The sequence below is a fragment of the Bombyx mori genome, chromosome 21, assembly GCF_030269925.1.
Source record: "Bombyx mori chromosome 21, ASM3026992v2".
In the NCBI taxonomy this organism is placed as follows: domain Eukaryota; kingdom Metazoa; phylum Arthropoda; class Insecta; order Lepidoptera; family Bombycidae; genus Bombyx; species Bombyx mori.
Genome location: NC_085127.1, coordinates 1,809,800 through 1,826,873, shown reverse-complemented (window position 1 = coordinate 1,826,873; position 17,074 = coordinate 1,809,800). Strand labels below are relative to the sequence as shown.

The 17,074-nt window shown below is 36.6% G+C and overlaps 2 protein-coding genes across 11 annotated transcripts in view; one reads left to right on the top strand and one right to left on the bottom strand.

Moving 5' to 3' along the window:
* LOC101738321 (myotubularin-related protein 10-A) overlaps positions 1-17,074 on the top strand; it is a 33,212-nt gene that overhangs the window by 10,738 nt on the left and 5,400 nt on the right. For 2 of the 9 annotated variants that reach the window (XM_062674612.1, XM_062674614.1), the window contains 7 exons: positions 1,710-2,165; positions 2,563-2,733; positions 2,891-2,962; positions 3,935-4,064; positions 6,026-6,161; positions 6,844-7,093; positions 7,588-7,717. In XM_062674612.1, the coding sequence (XP_062530596.1) occupies positions 1,710-2,165; positions 2,563-2,733; positions 2,891-2,962; positions 3,935-4,064; positions 6,026-6,161; positions 6,844-7,093; positions 7,588-7,717 (1,345 nt within the window). Of the gene's footprint in view, positions 1-1,709; positions 2,166-2,562; positions 2,734-2,890; positions 2,963-3,934; positions 4,065-6,025; positions 6,162-6,843; positions 7,094-7,587; positions 15,431-17,074 lie in introns of those variants that run through there. The other 7 variants (XM_038018522.2, XM_062674615.1, XM_062674617.1 and 4 more) reach the window with 6 other exon arrangements.
* Positions 9,693-17,056, bottom strand: LOC119630113 (uncharacterized). Of its 2 annotated transcripts, XM_062674602.1 has the most exons (5): positions 15,442-17,056; positions 14,957-15,070; positions 12,627-14,752; positions 10,449-10,952; positions 9,693-10,367 (listed from the first exon to the last, which is right to left on the bottom strand). In XM_062674602.1, the coding sequence occupies exons 1-5, from the start codon at positions 15,684-15,686 to the stop codon at positions 10,276-10,278; spliced, it is 3,081 nt and encodes a 1,026-aa protein (XP_062530586.1). In that variant the 5' UTR covers positions 15,687-17,056; the 3' UTR covers positions 9,693-10,275. The 2 variants fall into 2 exon arrangements, with proteins under 2 accessions (XP_062530586.1, XP_062530585.1); XM_062674601.1 differs by having other exon boundaries at positions 10,449-14,752.

Below are 17,074 nucleotides of genomic sequence, written 5' to 3'. Positions count from 1 at the left end.
TTTCCTCTTTATAATATTAGTATAGAAAAACATAAGTACCAGGACGTCATAAACAGTAAGGAATTGTATCTATTTATTTATTTATTAGGCACACAATACACATTACAAGCTAAAAAGATACACAGAAAATAACAAGTAAAAAAAAAAAAACTGGCTGCATATTATGTTTTAAACTATAAAAAGAAAAATTGAGTTCTTAGAACTATAACTCAACGTAGGTGGCGGCATTTACATTGTAGATGTCTATGGGCTCCGGTAACAACTTGACACCAGGTGGGCCGTGAGCTCGTCCACCCATCTAAGTAATAAAAAGAAGCGATTAATCTATAAGCGACATAATAAGTACCAACCAAATCAGTGGAACTAAACAACATTCCTAGATGTTTCTTACTATCCATTGTGAATGCTTGAAAACAAACACTATATACTCTTTGAGAAAATTTAAATGAATTAGATAAATTCCTTTATCTATCTCTGATATCATAATGTTTGGAACGTAACGTAGAGACAGAGGTTTTGGTTTACTTGCACACAGTGTAAAGTGAATCAGAGAGCCTACATAATACAGGTAAAAGATACAGTATGTTCCAGTACAGGTTTATCAAAACCTACGATAACACAATTTTAAGCTACTTAGCTTCTCTCAACTGTGAGACTGTTTTTTTTATTTATTTCAAAACTTATACAGTTCTTTTTAAGTAATACAAAATTACCACTACTGTCAGCGGACAAGGTCACAGCCCACTTGACGAAACCCCCAAATATTTGACCCTTTGACATCACTAAAGTAATACAAAATTACCACCACTGTCAGCGGACAAGGTCACAGCCCACTTGATAAAGCCCCCAAATGTTTGACCCTTTGATACCACTACATGTCGATGACGTCATTGTAGCGTCGATGCAGCGACTGCCCCACCATTTATATCAGAGCGACTTATATCTTCCCACTACCACCTGTCACTTCTTCCCTACGTTCAATCGATTATTTCTGGATAACGTTCAATCTGTTCACGGGAAGAGGGATTAGGGCGAAATATAGAATGGGGGTTGGCGAACTGTCTGCTTTAATTATATACTATACCTCGATGTGAATGCTTCAAGCAATCACTTTCGGAGTGTTTTATCTAATCGGATCACGGCTGACTCACTGCGACAGATTCGACTTGTCCGTGTCGCGCGGTCGCCGATAACGACTACAGTTTGCTTTGTGTGGCAATTTCACGAGCTATTTATGAACCTGGGAAAAATAATTGGGTTCGTTTGTTGATTGGACCATAGATAGAAGAACGTAAAGAATTACCTAAGAGCTGACATCTAGTGACCAGAGTATATAGATGTTGTAATACTGGTTTTACTGGTGGTAGGACTTCTTGTGAGTCCGCGCGGGTAGGTACCACCACCCCGCCTATTTCTGCCGTCAAGCGGTTGTAACTATACTTGAGACCTTAGAGCTTATATCTCAAGGTGGGTGGCGCATTTATGTTGTAGATATCTATGGGCTCTAGTAACCATTTGAGCTGTAAGCTAGTTCCCCATCAAAGCAATAAAAAAATAATATATATATACATATATCTGAAACTTTGAAACACAAAATTTAGTTGTCTATTTAGTAAATTATAGAATGTTAAAAATACCTTCTCTTTCATGTGAGGGGACTGCTTTATTCCCTTCACTTTGTCATTGAAGTTTACATGTCTCGTTTTCAGAATATGAAAGTAATAACGTTTAGTTTCACGACCGCCCCAATGCACAGCGGCAGGAAGATTGCCCTATCCCTAATGCACCACGCGTTCCCGAAGCGGCACCATCTATTGTTCGCCTTCGAATACCATGAGCCGTATTATCCGACTTTGCCGTCCGAACTGAACATGTTCCAAAGGCCGGGCGACTGGAAGCGTGAACTGGAACGATGCGAATGTCCCCACTGGCGGATAACCTGCATCAACGGCACGTCGGACGCCTTCATGCTGACCGCCGGTGAAACGCTGATAGTTCCGAATTCGGTCCTGGATTACAACCTGGTGGAGTCTGCGCGACACTTCAGGTCGGGTCGCGTGCCGGTGTGGGTGTGGGGCAGGCCGGAGGGCGCGGCGCTGCTGAGGAGCGGGGAGCTACTCCCCACAGAGCAGGCACCCACCGCCGAAAGCGTCTTATTAGAACAGGTTTGTACGAAGCCAATGAACTTGAATTAGATTCGGTGTTGTTTTATGTCCTTAAAATTATTAAAGTGAAATTTTGTATTACATCGTCTCAAACTTTTTCGTCTGTGTGTCGCGCATGTCGCGTGACGGTCGGTCGCGGAGTAGGGATAAAGTGAAAGCCGCTTGTCAGAGCAGCCAAGGCCAATATGGCGGCGCCTATAGTTCGCAGCAGCTGACCGTGTAGTGTATAGACTATTACTCATTTGTGCCAGTGCTGCACTGCTATTTTGTTTGTTTTTTTAAGTGTTTAATGTAAATGTTGTTTGTCAGAGTTAAATGTCTATAATGTGAAAAAAAGTTTCACTTTTACCGTGGTTTCATAAAACCACACAATCCTTTTTTTATTTTACGTTTTCAGATCCGACGTTCCCATCCAAAGCTGACACCTCCGCAAGTCCTATATCTGTGCGGGAACAGCTTCACCACTACTGGTTCGAACGCTAACATTCTACCTCCGCTCAGCAGTCTGCAGGCGTCTTTCAAGAAACTGATGGATCTCTGTACCCCTACGAAGTTGTCAGGGTTTTGGGTGAGTCACTGCTGTTTCAACTGCATTAACAAATTTCCTAAAGTGAATTTTAATAAAATGCCATCTAGTGGTGACAAACAAAACTTATTTCTTCCGAAGTTCGTAAATAGATGGCATTGTTTACAAAAATATTCGTCAAACATTGAGCCCCTTTCAGAGACGCTCACCAAGTAAGTCGCGATGGGAAACTTTAAAACGATTCTATCGTCACGACATAAACGTGTTCTGGGTGAGTTAATGTCATTTCGTCGCTAAACTCCCATCGACACGTCACGCGGTTTTAACGTATTCAATTCATGGTGTTATCTGTGGCTAATCAATCATGCATATCCGTTTGAGTTGTTCGAAATTCGAAGGAGATTTTTTTAAATATGACAACACTGAATGTATCACTTCACTTGTAAATAAATCCGTAGCTGTCACTCAAGCATGTTATCAGAAACTTAGTCAAAGTTAATCAGCCCTTCGATCATAAAGGGTGATAATGAAAATATGTTTTTTAATGGTACAATATAGAATTTAAATAACGCATGGTTACGTTTTTTATAATTATTTAATTAATGTGATATTTAATATGAATGTGAAATGTTATCGTATAAATAGCGTTTATCTAAAGATTCATTCAGCTCTTCTGTTTGTTTTTCTGACATTCTATTTGCAAGATATATTTATATAAATGTATTTTTCTTTAGAAATTTACAACGAATAACGGTATATTGAAATGTGAACAAATATATATAATATACATCTACAACTATAGATGAGAATCTCATTGAGTTTCTCCCCGGATCTTCTCAGTGGGTCGCGATCCCGATCCGGTGGTAGATTCTGCAAAGCACTACTGTTGCGAGGTTCGGCCTTGTTTTGTTGAGCGACAGGAGGTTTTAGTCAATTCGACCCCAACATGCTCCGCCCTCCATCCCCAGTGGAGGGCGGATTCCGGCGATTTCCCTTTGGCAAAAAAAAACGGTTCTTATGGTCTAGTGATGCCTTTAGAAATGGTAAGTCCTGGATACGTGTCAGTGAAAATATTCAGTACGTATTTCATTAGTAAAACCGTTGGTACCCGCCTGTGGGATTCGAACACCGGTGCATCGCTCGACACGAATGCACCGGACGTCTTATCCTTTAGGCCACGACGACTTAAAGCATGATCATTCGTCCTGCCGTATCCACTTCATTAAGGGTAGTGTGGGCGCAGGTGCAGGACGCGCAGTACCACTCGGTGCTGGAGTCCAGCAAGTGGCTGCGGCACGTAGCCACGTGCCTGGCGCTGGCGGACGAGGCGGCACACCACCTGGCCCGCAACGTCACCGTCGTGCTGCAGGAAGGTGCGTCCTCACACACCAGACACACTCTTTTTTTATTTAAGGGATTTTATGACCTGGTAACTAAGACCTTTAAGTCATGTCTTATTTTAATTTATATTCATATTTTTATGAAAAACGATATTATGGAGTGAAATGAAATGAGGTGAAATCATATGGAATGAAATATAATTTGAGTAAAATGGTGGTCATTTACTGAGATTTTTTTCAGTGGACTTTTTGGAGGATCCTGAGAGCTTACGTCAAAGCGGCTTTGTTTCATTTTCCCACATTTGGGCAATTTCACAGATATTAAACAGTTAATAAACCACCGTTATTACACATTTAAACCTGAAGAAACACCAAATAAACAAAATAAAACAAATCACACAACTTCACTCCTCGCGTTCCCGCCAAAAAGTCCCAGACATACTCACTGCTGCATTAACCACTGATGCACTCGGAGAAGTAGTTTTTAGTCATTATGTTTACGACTCCTCGCGATAACTCAAGAGAATGCTAACTTTTTTTTTATTGCTTAGTTGGATGGACGAGCTCACAGCCCACCTGGTGTTAAGTGGTTACTAGAGCCCATAGATATCTACAACGTAAATGCGCCACCCACCTTGAGATATAAGCTGTAAGGTCTCAAGTATAGTTACAGCGGCTGACCCACTTTCAAACCGAAACGCATTACTGCTTCACGGCAGAAATAGGCGGGGTGGTGGTACCTACCCGTTCGGACTCACAAGAGGCCCTACCAACAGTAAAAAGTAGATGATATGTGGCTATTTGGAATTGATTTGATTTGATTTGGTGGCTGGCAGTAGCTGGATGAGAGAAGCCGAGAATCGTGCTCAGTGGTGAGCAATTGGAGAGGCCTATGTCCAGCAATGGACTGCTTTGAGGCTGATGATGATGATGATTCTTCATATTATATTTTATTTTTATGTGTAATTTATAATTTTGTTTTCAATAGCCAAACAAACCTATGTACATGAATACGGGTTTGCTGAGTGCATATACTATTTAGACTGCAATCCAGATTAGATTTAGGTACTACTTGTACCATATGTACTGTAATGATTGTGATTTGTTTTGTGCATCAATAAATCAAAAACAAAAAAATATATTGTTCTCTCTGTATTGTTACACAGCTCATCGAATTGTAATGACAGTTGGAGTAGTAATTGTCAGTCCGTAGGCTGTACAGTAACAAATTGGCAACAACCATTTGCTAGGGTAAACCGTGCAATTCTTGACACTTTCACAGATAGATTAATTTTAAAAAAAAGTGTTATTCGTTCTCGTTTAAAATAATTTACTGAAACGTTTATTTTAAATAGATTTTTTATTTTAATAATAATTTTATTTAATTTTTATAACATTGATGTCAAGTGTTACTTCACATTATGTTGTTACATTTGTATGAATGCAATCAACTCTGATTTGGGGGTGATTAAAATAGTGAGAACGAAGGTGATACAAAAGGGTGGTCACGACTAGAGATGAAACGGATAGTGGTTTGGCCGGACACCGGATACCGTATATTCGGCCCTTTCGGAAATATTCGTGCGCGTTCGGGTGTTGTCGCACGTAAGCGGAGATCGCGACGACGATTTGGTATTCATTCACCACAATTTGCCACTGGTTAATTTTGAGTATTAAACAAACTAATTAATAAAACAATCACTTTTGACGTGCGATTATAAAAATAAAAGTTGTCCATAGCCTATTGTGGTATTATTGGCCTTTTGTATAATCATGAGATTTTCTTAAATTTTACTATCCTAAATCCGGTCGGATACTGATTTACTATCCGGTATCCGGCCGGATAGTATAAACATGGCCGGATACCTGATAATTACCGGATATCCGTTTCATCTCTAGTCACGAGCCTCAGTAGTGAGGAATACGACGCAAGGAGGAGGATTATCGAGAAGTTTGAATGGCAGTGTTGTTGATTGTACACGTGCTTGGCGCAGGCGAGGGTGTGGACTACAGCGCGGTGGTGTCGAGCCTGACGCAGCTGCTGCTGGAGCCGCACTGGCGCACGCTGGTCGGCTTCCAGTCGCTCGTGCAGAAGGAGTGGCTGGCGCTCGGACACCCCTTCTGCGACCGGTCCGTACTCGTAGCTCTGCTCTCATTAGCACGATAGTAACATCCGTGTAACCAAATACTTTAATCTAATTGTTAAACTGTCACTGGTGGTAGTAACTCTTGTGAATCGGCACGGGTAGGTACCACCACCCTGTCTATTTCTGCCGTGAAGGCTCCAGTAATCATTTAACACCAGGTGCCATGTGAGCTCGTCCACCCATCTAAGCAATAAATAAAAAAATAAAAAATTAGTTGTTAACTAGGACCAATCTAAATATAAAAAAATGTAATGAAATTAAGTTTAATCTTATTAGTTAGAGGTCGGACGTTTTCTGTACTCGCACGGGCTTAGTAGACGAGCTCACGACCCACCTGGTGTTAAGTGGTTACCGGAGCCCATAGACATCTACAACGTAAAAGTTCCAAGATCTCAGTTTTTTAAAATACAACGTCTGCCCCCTGGACTCACAAGACGTCCTACCATCAGTTATTACGCAAACTATAACTTTGCGTGTTTGATTTGCCACCTATTTCTGCCACGAAGCCGTAATACGTTCCGGCTGGAAGCACGGGACCTCTGCGCTTGCTGCGGCTCAGGTATTGATTGTCACAGGAGCCAGACAAGCTCATGGTCATAAGCTTGTACCGGCAATGTCAAACCTTAACCCACTTCTAAGAACTTCTCATGCGTTATTTCAAGAAGACTTCCATGTAGGTACGGCCTCCCCAGTCCCGGCAACCCCAAGGAGACCCGGGAGCAGAGCCCGGGCCAGGTGGCGCCGGTGTTCCTGCTGTTCCTGGACTGCACGTGGCAGCTCACGCGGCAGTTCCCGGCCAGCTTCCAGTTCACGGAGACCTACCTCACCACGCTGTGGGACTGCACGCACAACCAGATATTCGACACCTTCCTGTTCAACTGTTCCCGGGACAGGGAACTTGCCTATACGAATAAGGTAATGACGATTTTAAATAACCGCTTTGTTCGTATACAAATAAGATGTGTTTTCAGTAATAGCTTTTGGGTTTTGTAGCCTTGCTACCGGTCATCGTTCTCGTCGAACCGAGTGAATTAACCCATAGACACAGCCCACTGAGTTTCTCGCCGGATCTTCTCAGTGGGCCGCGTTTCCGATTCGGTGGTAGATTCTGCGAAGCACTGCTCTTGCCAGGGCCAGTGTTAGCAACAACGTCAGGTTTGAGCCCCGTGAGCTCACCTACTAGTTCGGTGAATCTAGAATAGGCAAAATAAAATAAATGCAGCCCTGCTAATAGCAATATTGTGGAAAAAATTGTGAAGGTGATCTTATGGCAAGTGGTATTGTCGAACCACACCCTACCTTTTGGACGGACTGACAATCTCTATGCCCAGACCACTTAGATCTGGCCTCTGTGGGCTTCGGTAACTGCAGTGATAAAAGAACATTAATCGATGCACATGTTCTGTCAGAAAAACCAGCAGAGCTTCGTCCCGGTGTGGGATTGGGGGGAGCAGTTCTCGGAGCAAGACAAGGCCCTGTTCTACAACCCGCTCTACGCGATGTCGGCCAAGCCTTCCAACGTCACTCCAAACAGATCCTGTGAGTGTGACGTTAATCTATACCAGTACCTCAATACCACCAGTGCTACGCGACCCCTGACGTGCTTACAGTACTATGGCATGCCCGTGGTATCAATTTCTGGTTATAACGTTTTACTGGATTTCCTCGAATAATTCAAGGTATCTTTTGTATTTCAATACTTACAACTTTTCACTATGATCAGCAAGTCTATGTTGTACCATAAATGTGGTGACGTCACAGTCCAAACAAACACGCATTAATTACGTACAAACATGACGCACCCGCCGCGGACTTGACCACTACTTACGTATTACTGGCCTCGTAGTTATTAGCGATTCAAATATGACGGTATTTTGTCACATAAAAGTGTCGACCGATTTGCTCTGTAACTAAACTTCGGCCAACCAGACGAGATAATAGGTGACTAGGTAGACTCACTGGTGGTAGGACCTCTTGTGAGTCCGCACGGGTAGGTACTACCATCCCGCCTATTTCTGCCGTGAAGCAGTAATGCGTTTCGGTTTGAAGGGTGGGGCAGCCATTGTAACTATACTGAGACCTTAGAACTTATACTCAAGGTGGGTGGCGCATTTACATTGTAGATGTCTATGGGCTCCAGTAACCACTTAACACCAGGTGGGCGGTGAGCTCGTCCACCCATCTAAGCAATTAAAAAAAAAAAAAAACCTAAACAAGCGGACCGTTACTGAGTTACATTGCGATAGCGAGGGATTATTATCTCTGTCCTTATCACTCGTACGCGCAGTTATGGCGTCAGTTGGTCGACAACAGCTGCCGTTGTGTGTTTCGTGGTACAGGAAAGCACTGAGTACCGCAGTTGTCAACATTTGGTCCGCCATTTTGTGAACAAGTTCATTCCTGTTTGGATTGCGTTCGAAGTGATACATATTTTTTCGTTTCCGTATTTACTTGGTTTGTTGTTGTTATTATACCGTTTTTGTTAGTTTTATTTTTGATTTTTGCTGTTATTGTGAGTACTTAGTTGTTGATTTTAATTATGGAATCACAGACTGGCGGCTCTAAAATGAATTCACCACGCAAAAAGCGTCAAAAGGTAAGTAAATTTATTAATTTGTACTTGAACCACTACCATAATTTTGATTTTTAAAGTTCCGTACCAAAAAAGATTCTTTTTTATATAATAAGTAATAAGAAAATAGTCTAAAATTTACCATTCCTCACCATTTTTATTTTATTTACAGCGGACGTATTTTACATCGAATGAAAAAGGAATGGTCCGACGAATCATATTTGTCTAGTACAGATGACAGCGAATAAAATTCGAACTTTGTAATAATTTATTTAAATAAAAATGTTTTTTACTCCTGAAACTTTATTTACATTTTTTATCTCGTCTGGTTGGCCTTACTTTAGTTAAGAGAATATCAATATCGATGCAGTGAGTTGGGTCCTTAAGATTTATCTAATACGTCAACATTGTAAAGAAAACGTCAGGGATTTGTGTCGATTTAAAAATTTAACAGGACCTAAAGGAAAATTAAGTTCTGTTTATCGATACGCTCATCACTCGAAGTGCCGACCGATTTATCTCTTGTTGATTTGTTTGATTCGTCACTGTCTTAGTAATGCTTCTGAGGGATAATTGAAAAATTTTCTCGTAACATTAAAATATTCACAAAACTGTTTTTTATAGGTTATGTGGGTGGACGAGCTTACAGCCCACCCGGTGTTAAGTGGTTACTGGATCCCATAGATATCTACAACGTTAATGCGCCACGCACCTTGAGGTATGAGTTCTAAGGTCTCAATATAGTAACAACGGCTGCCCCGCCCTTCGAACCGAAACGCATTATAGTCCAGGATCCACCGCCCATTTTTGCACTTGATTACTATCAAGCTAATTTTCCGTGAGTAGCTTTATTTTGATGAGACGCCCAATAATTTCCTATACGAAACTCTCGATTGTGGTAGCTAACAGAGGTAGCGAGGATAAAATATGTTGATTTGATGATTCTCAAATATTTATTACTAACTGAATTTTTTTTTGTTAAATCTCAAGACAATTATCTAAATTATTCGAAAAAATATTTGTCCTACAAAATCTATGGTTTGATCAAAGAGTCCCCTCTTTCCGACATGTATCGATAACAAGGTCATCATAAATGATTACTAACCAGCTGATTTTTTTTTTTTTACTTAGTTAATATTTATGTAATTTAACAGACATATTGTCCTACAAATTGCGCGGTACGTTATCCCGGTCCTACGCTCAGAAATTGTTAATACCACAAGACCATTTTTCTCATTACTAACTGTAGGACAAAAATATCATATAATAGGTTAGTGTGTTCTCTGCCCAAATGAAACAACGTCCTACAAGAAAACAGGTATGTATCACTAGTCCGACAAGAATTGTAATTTTTTCGTTTTTCTATTTGTAAAATAAGATACAGTGAAAAAATCTTTTTTAAAATTTAAATAACTTTATTTTTTAGTAATCTAGGTACAAAAATTTGTGTATTTATATATATATATATATATATATATTAATTTCTTTATATATATATATATATATATATATATATATAAAGAAATTAATCTTCATCAGATTCATCTGATAAATGTTCGCTACTAACATCGTTATCATCTTCATCTGTTTCACTTTCTTCACTCGTGATATCTGACTCTGTAATAACATGAAAAAATTAAGTAAATTATATAATAATGAATAATCAATCAATACATAAAAATAGTATTAATAGGTTACCTTGTAAGTCAGAAGATAATTTTTCAAATGATGGACTTTGGGGACCATCAAACCAATAATATTCATATTTACCATCAATTATTGTCCATCCAAAATTTTCTGGCAATTTTTCCGTGGGGCACCGCATGTGTGCATTACACCATATATTGCAGATGAATACAGTTCGTTTAATTTGTTGCAACAATTCTTGTTTTGTTGGTGGCAAACTGGAAGGATCATATCCTACGATTTTTTGTTTTAAAATTTTTTCATTGTCATTTTTTGATTTATACCCTTTTTCAAATAACTCATACCGTCCTTTATTCAGATCATTTTTTGTTTTTAATGAATACATTCTGCATACATACTCTTCAATAATTTGAACTACCTCATTCGATGTTGTTAATTCCGTATTTTTAATTCGTAGAAGTTGAATAAATGCCTCTTGAAAATTTTCATTTTTCTTTAAAATACTGAAAGGTTTCTTTTTTCCTTTACGAAAGAAAGCAGGATTGTAATCATTCCCTGTAAAAATATGGCATATGGCGAGTGAACAAGATAATTGATCTCCAAGCTTGGCATAAATTTCATTTATGTTTAAGTACATTTTTTTTTTATTCGTGCTTAAATTAATTATTATTTGAATTTTATCTTTTAAATGCTTAAAATTTGCCAACATTATTATTGGTATATCAGAATCTGTACAATGTATCTCCACACGATAGTTAGTATTAAATTGACAAATGTGGTATACTATTTTGGTATCAGCTTCTTCATGATAACAAGAGAAATTATAGTCAATGACTCTTTTTATTTTATTTTCACTAGACACCTCATAAATGTAACATTGATCATAATTAAGTTTAATAGTCTTTCCTGTGATCAAAGTAATAAATTCGTCCCTTGTCCAATCTTCAATTAAAAATTTTACAAATTTTTCTTTAAAATTGTTGCTCCTCAATAATTTGCAGAAATCTGAAGGACGATTATTGTCTTTACGTATTACGTCATATTGTATGTCATCTTCACCTCTCAGATTATGTTCAAAATCTTTAATACTGGGATTTTTGTATTTGTCAAATATAATATGTACTTCTTTTCTATTATATGTAAGTATTTTTAATATATGCATTGAGATTTTACCATATCTGTTTGGAAGGTTCTTCAATGTATGTAATAAATAAAATCCATCAACTAAGTGAATATCTGCTTCTGGAGGATTTACTATTTCAGTTTGATATTCTAGTAATTCATTAATAATTACAGATTTTGGGGTCTTGCAAATTGTTCCATTAGTATGACAGAGTGAAAATGGAATAGGAGCTAGAGGATAACTTAATGCTTTTTCTAAATCAATTTTATTTTTTAGTGACACATAAAGTAGACGACCAAAAACATCTCTTTGCATTTGAACTTCTTTCACTTTTCCATTAATTTTGACTTTTTGCGTATTCTTGTACTCAAAATTAATTATTTTATTTCTGGTAATGGCTTTATCAAACCTATCTGGTGTTACTCGAGACTCAGCAATGAAATTCTTATTTTGTTTTTCGCCCTCAATTTCAACTGATGATAAAAAGTTATATACTTCATCGTTCACCGACTGACCTTTCGATATATTGTAAAGATGATCTTCTGACAGTTCTAATCCAAAAGGGTTGGTGTACTGCTTTATTAGTTGCATTAGTACTTGTAAGTTTTTGGTAGATTTATTAATTGTTGATTTCTTTAAATCTTTCGTAATATCATCTGTTGATTTCATATTACAAAATTCCATCACTTTAGATATAACACTTGTACGTAGTGAGTGAGTAATTGACCATTTTTGTCTTGCAGAGAACGAGTTTGTAATGTTTACAATTCCAGAAGCTTTAGAAGCAGCATCAGCATTGATTGTTTGTTCAAGTGTTAAATCAACTGGGATTCTTGAAAACGGTTTTATTGTTCTTCGAATGCCCATAAAACTCTTTTGACAATCATCAAGCAATCCGGGATGTGTAGTTTCAATATTTATCAACTTATCCCAATAAATAGACATATACCTTGCATAATTATGGTGATTCATTGAAAAAAAAACATTTGTTATTTTCGGTAAAGTGTCTACAAACAAATTGAAGTCACCTATACGAATACTATATTCTAATTGAAGATAATATTCAACTAATCTTGTGTACATTAAATAAATTTGAGGTGTTTTACCATGCCTTCCATTTAAAGTTTCATTTTTATATTCTTCATATTTGTTAAATAATTTTTTTAAATTCTCATTGGTTATTTGTGGGTCATCATTCTGTTGTTCATTAAATATTTTTAAGTATTCTTTAATATTTTCCAGGTCCTGATCATGCTGCTGTAAAAACCTTTCCAAATGTAAATTCTGCAAAGCAAGAGAGAGTAAAGGATGAATTTTTCTGCATCGATTAAAGTGTTTTCCACTTAAAAACGAACTGATAGAACCACTGGCCAAAATTTCGCTATCTATAAGAATATTTGTTAACCCAGATCCACTTATAAATTTCCCGATAGCTTTCATGAATGATAACATTATGTGGAAAGGTCCAAAATTAATAAAAAGTTTTTCGAATTCATCCTCCGCACTCTGTATCCGTAAAGCAATCTTGGCCATGGCTAAATCGTAAGTAACGCTGAAGAAATCTTTTTGACATTCTGAAGCGATTTGCAAACTTCTACGCATCGTCTCTTTTACAACAGCTGGATCCGTGGGTGAATTATTAATTTGCGTTAAATACTCAATCTTTTGAATTCTACTGTCATCTTTTAAAATTTTGGCATTATATCCTACCCACATTGGCGTGTTTGAAATTTTTAAGTTATGGGAAAGTACCCATGTAAAATGCCTATGTTGAAAATTAATTAAATTTTGTGGTTCTTCAGGTGACGCTACACTACTACGCCAAAATTCTGGACGTCGTTGCTTCGCGTACAGTATATTTTCAAATGACTGTTCCTCAAACGAACGTTTTCTACGGCCAGCCAAATCACGAACATTACTTGAAGAATTCCGTTCAGCTTCTGTAGATGCATCGTTCCTTTTGATGATGTTCAATTCTTCTTCTGTAGGGATATTTTGATAAATGATACCCACTGTATCATGTAAGGTATTTTTACCAGAGCTTGTCTCTACATATCTGTCGTAATTATCCCACGCTACTCCAGATGATAATATAGAAGTTCGTTGAATGCTTGTTGGACATAATTGATTATTAGAAACACAACAGTATGCAGCAGACGTCTCCAATTCCAGTATACTTGGATAGGTGATGCAGTATCCTTGCCTGCTTAATATATCCACGACTTTTTTGCTTCCTGTGAGACTTTTTATGGTTATACCCAATAAAATATGCTTTCGCGGTTTAATATAACCTCTTGTAATGCTGTAGATAGAGTCCTGCGAAAAAGATGAAGACAATCTCCGAACCCGATCGCAGCTTTCTTTGCCAATACCGCTTAAAGCAGTAGTCCAAAATATATCTAACCATTTTGGAACATCGCACTCTCCTTCATTTAATACTTCACTGTCGATGAAATCTGTTAAAGGTTTTTTTTTTATTCCCAATATATTTTTTCGATATTTCAAGGCGAAATCTTTTGCTTCTTGTTCAAATAATATATCATTAATTTCTTCATCATCGATTGTTTCAATATCGATTTCAGATGATATAAAAAATTGTTGATTTGAAATATTGACCAATGATATTTTGTGTTTTAATTGAGTTTGTATATAGTCCTTGAGAGCTTGATTGCTAAATGTGGTAGCTTCTAAATTTGCGTGTTCATAAATTTCTTTTACAAATTCAGCATAACAATATTTCAAGTGAGCTAATGACATCACTCGTCGATTTGTAATAACTTCTTGCTGAATATAATTAATCAAGCGTTCTCTGGCAATTTTATGGCCATCTCGTTTCGTGGCCCAATCATTAGTTGGAGGTGGATTCATTTTCCTTTGGTATTTGGCAAAATAATTGACATTACATATATTATGATACGCCAAAAAAGTATCGTTAACAGAGTTATTTTCTTCTTGAATTTTCCGTAACATTTCTATATCGCCCAGTTCTGTAGAATAATTTTTAATTTTTTCTAGAAAGGATATTTTGTTTTTAATTTTACGACAGTATATTTGTCGCCCTTTACGTTTTTTATTGACTTTTTGACAAAAAAAGCATTTCTTTGCTAACTCATCATCTCCAAAACTTTGTACTTCCGTTTCACAATCTACATTGTCCTCCTCAACAGTATTCTCCAAATCTTCAATATTACTGGTTTCATCATTAATTAATATCGAACTCTGGTCAATATTTCTGTAAATAATAACGTGCAAAACAATTTTATAATTAAAAAATAAATAAATAATTTCAAGAAGCTTTTTAGAGATTTGTACTTTTACAGAAACAATAATTGAAAAAAAATTGTAATGGCATCATTTAAAAGAGTAGATTCAGATGAACTTGTTTTTAAAAATGAACAATTACTAACAAATAAAAAAAAATATTTAATTAACTAACCGTGAAGTGCCTGGCAATGGGTCCGGTTCTACATTTTCAGCAGACGTTAAAGATATCGAAGAATCAATGATTCCAGTAGATTGAGACGCTGATGATGTTGAAGCTGGCTCAGTGCTGTGTATGAGAAATTATTAAAAAAAAATTAAAAATTGTTTATTTGAGAAACATGCAAATAAATACAGTGTCTACATAAATATCACATAGAATCATCGATATTGAAAAAATTATCCCATATTAAATTAATATTTAGTCAAATAGTCATACAAAAACATAAATTTAAATGACAAAAAATTTAATAAGAAAATATTTAAAATATAATATACTATCAAAAATTATTGTTTAAAGAATGTAACAATAATACAATGCTACAATAGAATGTTACAATGCTAATGCTCGATTTCACATAATTACGTAAAAATATGAACTTAATAAATTATGTTTCAATTATTTTAAAAATAAAGTAAGTAAATATTCGATCGACTTACCTTTCATAAGACAAATATTTAGATTTCACTCGAAATTCTTTGTAACAAGAGGAATGATAACCTATTACTTCGTCATTCCAATTTTCAGGCAATATAACATCTCGATATTTATGTTGATGATGCTTTCGAGCAGATAGAAAAGTTTTGCAAGAAAGCCAAAAGTCTTTATTAAATTTCTTCACTTTTTCTCTTTTCTCTCGAAAAGTAGAGTTTTCACATAACGAATTACACAAAAAACACTCCATAATTATTTTGCAGCACAAAAAACATTTCTTGAAATTATTTATCAAGATAAAATAAAACACGTGGTCGACTGAGAAAATGTTTGCAGGCTTATGGTCAACACTAACGTGGGATACCTAATACGCAGTAAGCAATGCTCTGCGCATGCGTACCGCCGTACCGGTGTGACTCAGCTGTAGTAGCAAAATACAGAAACCCAAGCGGCACAACTTTTTTTTTGTTAATTTTTTGTTGAATTTACATTGACGATTATTAATTTTTTAATTTCTTTAAAATTTTTGAAAATAATCAAATCGACATATTTTATCATTGCTACCTCTGTTAGCTACCATCATTGAGAATTTTCGCATAGGAAATTGTTGGGCGACTCATCGAAACGAAGCTATTCACGAAGATTCAGCTTGATAGTAATTATTTTTACATCAAGGATCTGTACTACTACTTTTGAGCGTAGGACCAGGATAACGTACCGCGCAATTTGTAGGACAATATGTCTGTTAAATTACATAAATATTAACTAAGTAAAAAAAAAAAAATCAGCTGGTTAGTAATCATTTATGATGACCTTGTTATCGATACATGTCGGAAAGAGGGGACTCTTTGATCAAACCATAGATTTTGTAGGACAAATATTTTTTCGAATAATTTAGATAATTGTCTTGAGATTTAACAAAAAAAAATTCAGTTAGTAATAAATATTTGAGAATCATCAAATCAACATATTTTATCCTTGCTACCTCTGTTAGCTACCACAATCGAGAGTTTCGTATAGGAAATTATTGGGCGTCTCATCAAAACGAAGCTATTCACGAAGATTCAGCTTGATAGTAATTATTTTTACATCAAGGATCTGTACTACTACTTTTGAGCGTAGGACCAGGATAACGTACCGCGCAATTTGTAGGACAATATGTCTGTTAAATTACATAAATATTAACTAAGTAAAAAAAAAAAAATCAGCTGGTTAGTAATCATTTATGATGACCTTGTTATCGATACATGTCGGAAAGAGGGGACTCTTTGATCAAACCATAGATTTTGTAGGACAAATATTTTTTCGAATAATTTAGATAATTGTCTTGAGATTTAACAAAAAAAAATTCAGTTAGTAATAAATATTTGAGAATCATCAAATCAACATATTTTATCCTCGCTACCTCTGTTAGCTACCACAATCGAGAGTTTCGTATAGGAAATTATTGGGCGTCTCATCAAAATAAAGCTACTCACGGAAAATTAGCTTGATAGTAATCAAGTGCAAAAATGGGCGGTGGATCCTGGACTATTACTGCTTCACGGCAGAAATAGGCGAGGGTGGTGGTACCTACCCGTGCGGACTCATAAGAGGTCCTACCACCAGTAATTAAAATAATAAACATTTTGTTTATCA

Coding starts and splice junctions, on each gene's coding strand:
- LOC119630113 (XM_062674601.1), bottom strand. CDS start 15,686: ATGGAGTGTTTTTTGTGTAATTCGTTATGTGAAAACTCTACTTTTCGA. Junction 15,071..15,441: donor AAATATTTGTCTTATGAAAG/GTAAGTCGATCG, acceptor TCTCATACACAG/CACTGAGCCAGCTTCAACAT. Junction 10,368..10,448: donor ATTATCTTCTGACTTACAAG/GTAACCTATTAA, acceptor ATGTTATTACAG/AGTCAGATATCACGAGTGAA.